We start from the raw sequence: 9,662 nt of genomic DNA on the forward strand, positions 1-9,662 counted from the left end.
AACAAGCTTTTGAATGCAAGGCATTCTTCTTCTTATTATTATTATTATTTCTCTAACATGCTTCTAAAAGCTTTAGGGATAATCCTAACACACAGCTACCAGGCATAATTCCCAAAATTTCAAAAATGCCATTTAATTTCCTACAAGTAAATCTACAAAACAGTAAATTTGCATGAAGGAAATGGAAATGCCATCTAATTTCCTACAAGTAAATTTACAAAAAATTATATTTGCATGAAGGAAATGGAAATGCCTTGACAATGTTTCAGAAAACCTGAAAAAAAAGAGTGTTTGGCATTTGTAAGCTTCTCAAAATCTATTTTAACTGTGCAGTTGGTTCAATAAATGGTATCACCCTAAGAAATAATTTCTTTTTGTATAATTCATAGATTCATAGACTGGAAGACCAGAAGGGACCTTGGATGGTCATTGGGTCCACCCCCTGCACCAAGCAGGAAAGATAACAGGGGGTCAGGTGACCCCAGCAAGGTGCCTGGCTAGTTTCCTCTTGAAGATTTCCAGGGTAGGCGATTGCACCACCTCTGGAGGTAGCTTATTCCACAGCCTGGACACCCTGACTGTGAAGAAGCTTTTTGTAATGTTGAGCCTGAATCAGTCTTCCAGGATTTTGTGGCCATTACTCCTGGTTTTCCCCCGCGGGTGTCCTGGTGAATAGTTGTTCACTGAGCTCTTGATGTACTTCCCTAACATAGTGGTAAGCTGCTACCAGGTCCCTATCCCTGCTCAAAATAGATGGCCATGGCCTCCTGTTTGATTCCCCTGACTGTTATCATTGGGTGTGTCTACATTTGTGCCTGACTGTGTAGTTGTTACTGCACAGTCACTTAGTACTTGCTTTAACAAATACTAAATGACTGTATAGTAACTGCTAGTACTACACAGTCCCAATGCCACAAGGATAATTTCTGAACCTTTTGTGCAGTAGCTTGTTGCTACTTGCAGTAGTTTGTTGCTACTGTGCAGTAGCAGCGGCATCATGGCTTGTGCCTGCAGATGCTACACTGCCATAGCGACGAACTACATTGCTGTAGCTTGTCACTATGGTGACACAGCATCTTGTATAGACATGACCATTATCTGGGTGTGCCAACTGAAGTCACTCCTACTGGTAAGGAAACTATTCTGCCTGTAATACCCAACCATCTCCCACAGGTGGTAGCCAGAAGGAAATAGGCCAGCAACATCTTGAAAAGGTCAAAGTTGGATAACTCTTGGGTAACAGCCATGGTACAAGAGCCCTCCACCTGCTGTGAAATAGTTCCCAAGTGTATATTGGAACTGTATCCTATAAGGGCCCAGCTGATAGAACAATACTTTCCTGGGTTTGTGTGCATCACTACATGAACAGCTGGACTAGATATGCTGGTTTCCTGAGAAACAGCCAGAGTATAGTCATTCTATTAAACTTAGTGCTTGAAGCAAAAATTGCAGAAGAATGAGAACTTCATCAGGGAGATGATAATGAATATCTGGAGGACACTAATGTTGGATAACTTCCCACATCATTTATCAGTGAAATGCATAATGAGTCATTACATCCCACAACACAACTGAAAAAAGAGCCCTATATGTTGGAGGGTTATGATGTAGGAAGCCAAAGAATCGGTCCAACAAGAGAACTGCTTGTACTGAAGCAATAGGAAAATCCCATCTGAGTAAAGACACGAGTGAGATCTTGAAGATAGCAGAGCACCTCCTGGAGCATCCCATATACCTTGTGAATTGCAAGCCCAGTGGGAGATCAGCTGACAGTGAACTGGAAGGTCACTGGACGTTGCCAGTTTCCTAAATTACTTATAACTACTTGCTTTTCCATGTTCAAAAGTGCTCACATACTGGTGGTGTTCCTCAATTCTGCACACATCTTAAGCAATACAAGTCTTACATGGCTATGAGTTACTGGCACAAGATGGGAACAGAATGTAGCCAACAGTTTATCCACTACATGCCAGGTTCCTGCTCTGCAATGAAAGCATTTAGCCGTCCTCAAAGTGACATTCAAAACCAGGTTGAAATACAGCATGGTGTTCATAGGAAAAGCAATTAATAACATTCCCAGCCACTTATTCTATACTGTCACAAATGCGTTATGTCACATTATTAGCACCATCAAATAAGTTTCCCTCTGAGATTCAAAGTGTTTTTCTCCCAATTAGTTGTCTTCTGTGGTTTGAGCTATGTGTGTGTGTTTTTCTTTAACACTTTAGATATTTTGCTTTTTAGGGGGCAAGGGGAGGCACTCCATTGAGAATAGCACTATGCAGTTTAGCAGTTTCATCATTTTAACACAATTGTTTGTTCCATGGAGAAAATAAATACACCGGCCACTGTCACTTCCCAGCCATTTCATGGACTCATCAGCAGAAGTATTAAAGAGTACTGCTTGTATAAAGAGTAGCTGGTGGATTAGGAAACGCATAAATACATAGTTAGCAATACTGATACTGGATACTAGATACAAGGAAAGAAGCTATAAGTCTGGAAGTCAAGCCATATATATATATATGTATTGAACTCCTCTCATAGAGATGCAAGGTCCATGTCAGAATCAGGGTTAGAACACAGTCTGCGGGGTCATGTCCAGCTGCATGTGATGCTGAATTGAGAGGAGATGGCTGCAATTCAAGCTTTGAGTGTACCAACCGTAGAAGTAAGTACTGCTTTGTCATCATTTAAAGTGAATTCACCATTTATTAGTAGCACTGAGGTGATGTTCCTGCTGTGGTGGAGTAGTGACTAGTACCTGATGATATTGGATTAGGAATTTATATGTCTGAAAGGTTGTACATACTTCCTAGAGATAATGGGAATAGGGTTGATGACTGAGCTGTCAAACAGAGGTACCTGTGGAGGAGGAAGTTTTATGCATCCCTAAGAACTGAATAAAGGAATGTACATAGTCAGATAAAAGTTGGCACTAAAGAGATGCTATAGAAGTAATGTTTTTTTTATCTAGCGGTCCTTGGGTACTTGGTGATTTAATCCCTCAGTTGACAGCAGCTGGATAGAGCGGACTGAGAAGTTTTTGATGAAAAAACTGACAAAAGGGCCTAAAGAAAAATTTGCCTATTTAAGGCAAAGTGCAGGGTCAGGTCATATCTAGTTGTTAATTTTTTTCTTTTCATATTTCTTATCTTTTTATATTTCCACCTCAATAAACAGACACTTAATTTTTTTTTCTTACTTATATAAAAAATCTTGGGGTTTTTTTATTTTTATTTTTTTTACCGTGTCACGGCGGGGTCCGTCAGGAGGGCCGCGATCTCCTTACGACCCCCTCACCGTGCCAAGTCGGCCTAAGGGAACCCTCAAATTCTCGCCCGCCACGTCTTTGATGTTTATGTATAGTTGGGAGGCTGCCTACGACTCCCTGCTGGGCACGGATAGCTGGGACCTCTGTCCCCGTGTGTTCCCGGACCCCCTGGGGGTCTCCCGGTATGATGGGTGCTCCCCAGGCACCCTAGCCTTATGGGCTATGCGTGGCTCCTACCAGCCCCTAATACCACGCCCCAAGCCTCGCTGATGGGATAGACGTTGGTCTGTCACGATACATGCCCGTTCTCCCGGGCCTCCTCTGTAGTCGAGCCCACTCTGGGCTCTCCCCAATGCACAGCCCCTCACTGGGACTCTCGTCGAGCCCACTCTGGGCCTTCTCTAAAAGTGTTGTCCCGCTCAGGGACCCTCTGGCGGGTCTACGGTCCTTTAGGCCAACCGCACGGCTACCCTCTCTGATCCCGGCTCACCGCACTGCTATCCCCTTTTGCCGGGGACCACCGCAGCACCTTGCCTCTGTCTGAGGGGTGTTGCCGCACTAGCCTACGGCCGGGCTCACTACGCCCGTCTCGGGCTTCTCAATAGTCCCCCTTTTCTGGGACCTTGCATGCCCGCGCTGGGCTTCTCAATAATATCGCCCCCTCTGGGGCTCACTGTGCCCCCGCTGGGCTTCCTAATATGGCCCCCTCTCTCTGGGGCTTGCTGTGCCCCTACTGGGCTTCCTAATAATGTGGCCCCCTCTCTGGGGTTCATCATGCCCACGCTGGGGTGTCTCAAATCTGCCCCTCTCTGGGGCTGGGGTCTACATACCCCACACACAACCCGGGGTCTATGTTCCCCGCCTGCAACCCACTGGTTGCGCTCCACGCCGCAAGCTGCGCCTTCACTGGCACCAGGGTTCCCCCTGAGAAACCTGCGCCCTCACTGGCGCCAGGGTCCCACCCTCTGTAGGTCCCTATGAGAACACTGCGCCCTCCTCAGGCGCTGGGGCCCCCCCACTCCCATGGGGGTTCCCATGGGGGCCCCTTTATGAGGCCTCCTCCAACCCCTATAGCCTCACCCAAACCACCGGTGTAACATCAAAGCCTGAACATAAACTTGAGCCTCCTGGCTATAACTCAAAGATAAGGCACTGGGCCATACCAATATAAGCCTCCTGGCTGTAACCCAATATCATTGCTCCCACCTCTGGAGCTCTCGCAAGCTATAATTGCTGTTAGGCTTGTCCTCCCACCCTAACTGCAGAAGCTCCTGCCCCTCTGGCTGCTGGCAGGGAACCACCAGCCTGGCCTCAGCCCTGGGCTTTATAAGGGCCAGGCCCTGCCTCCTACAGGCAGCTGGCTCTCCTTAGTTGCCCTGGCAACCCGCAGCTGTGGTTATGTTCTGCCAGGGCTCGCTCTCCCTGGCAGTTTCTACTCCCCAGGAGCAGGCACTGAGGTGCCCTGCGACATACTGATTATTATATCTTACTGATTGTCTGTTGTGGCAGTTCCAGGCTCTTCTTTCCTATGAAGGTGAGGACCACATCAGTGTAACACAAACTAGACAAGACCTTGATGCTGTAAGCTGTCAAAATCTTCTCTGCTGAAGCTGGCAAGGGACGGATGAAATGGGTAGAGCTGAGGGAGATGGGAATAACAAGATTTCTCTTAAATAAAATTCAGCTTGTTCTCAGTGGTCAAGCAGCAGGTGGTGGGGAGAGGTTCAGGACTAAAGGACACCCTTGAATGTGACACTAGAAGCTAACCCAGATTTCCTAAACATTATAAGTCCCACACAGCACCTAGGAAGTGCGGTGTCCCTAGCCTTTGTGCAGTACCCCAGATCTAGGTCATGAAAACAGAAAACCTTAGGATCTGCAAACAGCCAAACAGGGAACCAGGCTGGTTTCTATATGGAAAAAAAAATGCCTGATAGACAAGGACAAAGTGATGTTTATTGGATCCCAGGAATTTCCACCAACTATTTTATGTTTTACGAAGCCACATTTTCTGAGACTACTTCTTTGTGAGTCTAAGCTCACTTCATCAGATGTCATGTGCTCAGCATTTGACAAAGTGATCTCTGACTCAGAAAAGACTACACTATACATCTCTGCCTTAGTTAATCTATAAGGTTCAAATCCACCCTAGCTCTTCCTGAGTTCAGATTAACATAGCTAACCAAATTTCTCTGATTATAAGACAAATTAATTATTCAAAGCAAAGAATCGGCAGTACATTTAAGCCAAAGGACAGTACATGATAACAGACCATTGATCTGTGATGCTGGACATGCAGGTCTCAGAATACAAAAGTTGCACTATGACATGAAACACTTTGTTTGGTTCATCAAGCTTGTTTGGTTTCTTAACTAAATGCAGTCTTATTTTGGGTGGGGAGGAGAAGAATTACACTGGGTATAATTAAAACAAGGCTTTGAATACATAAAGATTACCCACAGCTTTGATGGGTTGCAACGAGGAATTCGTAAAAATAAAATTAAATAAAATTTCAGGGACTCAGTTTAACTATTAAAAGCTCTTAATTGATGAGAAATTACCATTCACTCATTAGCTTTTGTAACCTGAACTCAGTGGATTGTCTTGCTCTTCACATAAAAACAGTAGCTTAGTTCCCAACACTATAGGACAGCTTTAATTAGAGACCTTACTGATGGAAATGCCACCATTTATATAGCTCGGTGATGTGCTGCTCAAATGCAGTGATTATATAAACTATGTCAGGATCCATAAATGTGTAGCTTTCTGTTTTCAGGCAGCTGCATGTGAGTGCAGTGTGCGTCTACACACGCTACCTCCTCTACCTCTAGGTAACTGGCTCTGAACGACCGTACTGTGAAATAAAAAATATTGTGGATAGGTGCCATGACTCTAAAGGGTTACAAACTACTGCACTAGGTCTTAGCTCTTTCTAGAGTTCCCATTTCAGATGCTCCCGATATTGGGCCTAGACTAGGCTCGTCTTCATGCAGTTTGAGGCAGACAGTGGAATTTATCATTTGATATGAATGATGATTTATTACATTCTTATTAATAATTTATGTTGAGTACTCTGCTGTGCATTAGAGCACATCAAAGGAGACATGAGCACCATATTATTAATATGGAGTATACAGATGACAAAGGAACTATATACCGTAGGAGAGCCCCTTAGTTATCCAATTCCTTTGGTACCATCAAGCTTAGAACATGGGACAATATTCACATCTTCTGTCTCAGGATACATATATTATTGAATCACTTGGAAAACCTTTGTTAAAGTTATTCAAACTTATTCCTGGCCTTATTCCCTAATTTCTATTGTGCATTGGCAGTTAAAAAAAATCAATAATAATTTCCTCTTTAGTGAAAGTACAGCAAAAATTTGGCATGAGCTTCTGATGCAACAGCTCAGCAATTGGCATCTGTCTGGAGAGGTTTTAGATGGAAAACAAAACAAAAAGAAAAGAGGGGGTAAATTTAGCTGCAAAAAAACAGGGCACTTTAGCTGCAAAATCTTGGGGATAATTCTTTTATTGCATTCATCCCCAGCTTTACTGCACTCTGGGGGTTTCTGGTTACAAGTTGAACGCGGACAATGAAATAAAAGATGAGGTACTTGAAATCTTTCCTCCAGATTCATGTTGCCTTTCTGAAACATTTTGATTATATGGATTGTGGTGTGTTTATAGAACTAATCCCAGGTTGCTACTTCGATAAAATCTTCCCACTTCATAATCTTTTTTCTGGTTTTGTGTTCTGTCTCCAAGGTGCACCCAGGAGTGAGCACAGAATGGGGAAACCAAACAGCAGTCAGGGAATTCGTCCTCCTGGGATTCAGGAACATCTCAGAAATACAAGTTCTTCTTTTCCCAGTGTTTCTAGCAATCTACATTCTGACCATGGTTGGGAACATCCTCATCCTTGTATTGATTGTAGTTGATCACCATCTTCATACCCCCATGTACTTTTTCCTGGGGAATTTATCCTGCTTGGAGACCTGCTACACTTCATCCATTCTGCCCAGGATGTTGGCAAGCTTTGTGACTGGAGATGAAACCATTTCATTCAGTGGATGCTTCACACAGTATTTTTTCTTTGGTTTATTGTCAGGTACAGAATGCTATCTCCTAGCAGCAATGTCTTATGACCGGTATTTGGCAATATGCAAACCACTGCATTATGCATCTCTTATGAATGGACGATTCTGCTTACAGCTAGCAGCCATGTCCTGGACAAGTAGTTTTCTGGCTATTAGTATAACAATACTTTTAATGCTAAACTTAACTTTTTGTGGCCCTAATGAAATGGACCATTTCTTTTGTGATTTTATCCCAATCGTAAAACTCTCCTGCAGCGACACATTCATGCTGGAAGTTGTAGCTGCCATTCTGCTTCCTTTATGGACTTTTCCACCATTTTTATTAACAATGACATCTTACATCTGTATCATCGCAACCATCCTGAAAATCAGTTCTACCACCAAGAGGCAAAAGGCTTTTTCCACCTGCTCCTCCCACCTCACTGTAGTGACAATATTTTATGGGACCGTATTTATTGTGTATATGGTACCAAAAAAGGACACCCTGAGAGACTTGGATAAAGCATTCTCTTTCTTTTACACTGTCCTCACTCCCCTAATTAACCCCTTCATATACAGCTTGAGAAACAAAGAGGTAAAAGAGGCCCTGACAAAAGTTGTTGCTAAATTCTGTGTTGTCAAAGAAACTCAGACTTCCCTATGTTCATGTTTTCAGTGCAAATGAAATAGAAATAAAAATTGGGTTGCTTCAAGACATCTGCTTTACTACACCATTAGGCATTTTGTTTCTATGTGAATTCAGTGGCCACCTAGATTCTCTACCAAAACAGCGCTGATACTTGTGTTGTGTGAGGTTATGAATTCGTCTTCAGGATATTTTAAGAGTTCTTCTTAAGGATCACAGAATCATTGAAAAGTATGTCTTGAATAGATCTCAGGAGTTCATCCTTTTCAGCCCCCGATCCAGGGAAGAATGATCCCTATCTAAACCATCCTATACGAGTGTTTCTTTGACCTGCTTTTCAAAGGATGCAGAAAAGGTTGAAGTGCTGAACGACTGTTTTGCCTCCATCTTCACAGGAAAGGTCAGCTCCCAGACTACTGCACTGGGCAGGATAGTTTGGGGAGGAGGTGAGCAGACAACAGTGGCAAAAGAGGTTAGAGACTATTTTGAAAAGCTGGACATATACAAGTTCATGGAGCAAGATAAGATGCACCCAAGGGTGCTGAGGAGTTGGCTGATGTGATTGCAGAGCCATTGACCCTCCTCTTTAAAAACTCATATCAATCAGGAGAGATCCCCAATGACTGGAAAAGGGCAAACATAGTGCCCATATTTAAGAAAGGGAAAAAGGAGGGTCTTAGCAACTACATACCAGTCAGCCTCAGCTCAGGCCCTAGCAAAATCATAGAGCAGATCCTCAAGAAATCCATTTCTAAGCACTTGAAGGAGAAGGAGGTAATGAGGAACAGTCAGCAGAGATTCACCGGGGGCAAGTCATACCTGACCAACCTGACTGCCTTCTATGATGTGATGACTGGCTCTGACCAGTGGACACGGTGTACCTTGATTTTAGCAAGGCTTTGGATATTGTCTTCCACAACATTCTCACAGGCAAGCTAAGGAAGTATGGGCTTGGCTGAATGGACTCTAAGGTGTTCATAAAACTGGCTGGAGCATCAGGCTCGGGGGGTAGTAATCAATGGCTTGATGTCTACCTGGCTGCAGGTATCAAGTGGAGAGGCCCAGGGGTTGGTCCTGGTGCCAGTTTTGTTCAAGGTCTTCATCAACGACTTGGAAGATGGCATAGCGTGCACCCTCTGGAAATTTGCAGATAACATCAAGCTGGGGGGTAGTAGTAGATACACTGGATGGTAGGGCTAGGATTTAGCATGATCTAGATAAATTGGAGGATTGCCTGGCTGCAGGTATCAAGTGGAGAGGCCCAGGGGTTGGTCCTGGTGCCAGTTTTGTTCAAGGTCTTCATCAACGACTTGGAAGATGGCATAGCGTGCACCCTCTGGAAATTTGCAGATAACATCAAGCTGGGGGGTAGTAGTAGATACACTGGATGGTAGGGCTAGGATTTAGCATGATCTAGATAAATTGGAGGATTGGTCCAAAAGCAATCTTATGAGGTGCAATAAGGAAAAGTGCAAAGTCCAGCACCAGTACAGGCTGGGGGCTAACTGACTGGGCAGAAGCTCTGCAGAAAAGGGCCAGGAGGTTACACTGGACGATAAGCTGAATATGAGCCAACAGTGTGCCCTTGTTGCCAAGAAGGCTAATGGCATATGGCATACTCATCTGCATCAGTAGGCTTTCTAGCCAGAGTATAGTCTGGC

The 9,662-nt window shown here is 44.1% G+C and overlaps 1 protein-coding gene across 1 annotated transcript; it reads left to right on the forward strand.

The window, feature by feature from the left end:
• Positions 1-1,087: 1,087 nt before the first annotated feature.
• On the forward strand, positions 1,088-8,040 carry LOC102370210 (olfactory receptor 2AP1-like). Its single transcript, XM_014526796.1, has 3 exons — positions 1,088-1,129; positions 6,827-6,889; positions 7,045-8,040. Exons 1-3 carry the CDS (start codon positions 1,088-1,090, stop codon positions 8,038-8,040), a joined length of 1,101 nt encoding a protein of 366 aa, XP_014382282.1.
• The last annotated feature ends 1,622 nt before the right edge of the window (positions 8,041-9,662 follow it).

The sequence above is a fragment of the Alligator sinensis genome, unplaced genomic scaffold (assembly GCF_000455745.1).
Source record: "Alligator sinensis unplaced genomic scaffold, ASM45574v1 scaffold1300_1, whole genome shotgun sequence".
Lineage (NCBI taxonomy): Eukaryota > Metazoa > Chordata > Crocodylia > Alligatoridae > Alligator > Alligator sinensis.

Excerpts from the sequence above, each read along its gene's own strand:
- LOC102370210 (XM_014526796.1), top strand. The coding sequence starts at position 1,088 with ATGACCATTATCTGGGTGTGCCAACTGAAGTCACTCCTACTG. Across the intron at positions 1,130-6,826 it reads AACTGAAGTCACTCCTACTG|CTTTACTGCACTCTGGGGGT; the intron begins GTAAGGAAACTA and ends ATTCATCCCCAG. Across the intron at positions 6,890-7,044 it reads ACAATGAAATAAAAGATGAG|GTGCACCCAGGAGTGAGCAC; the intron begins GTACTTGAAATC and ends TCTGTCTCCAAG.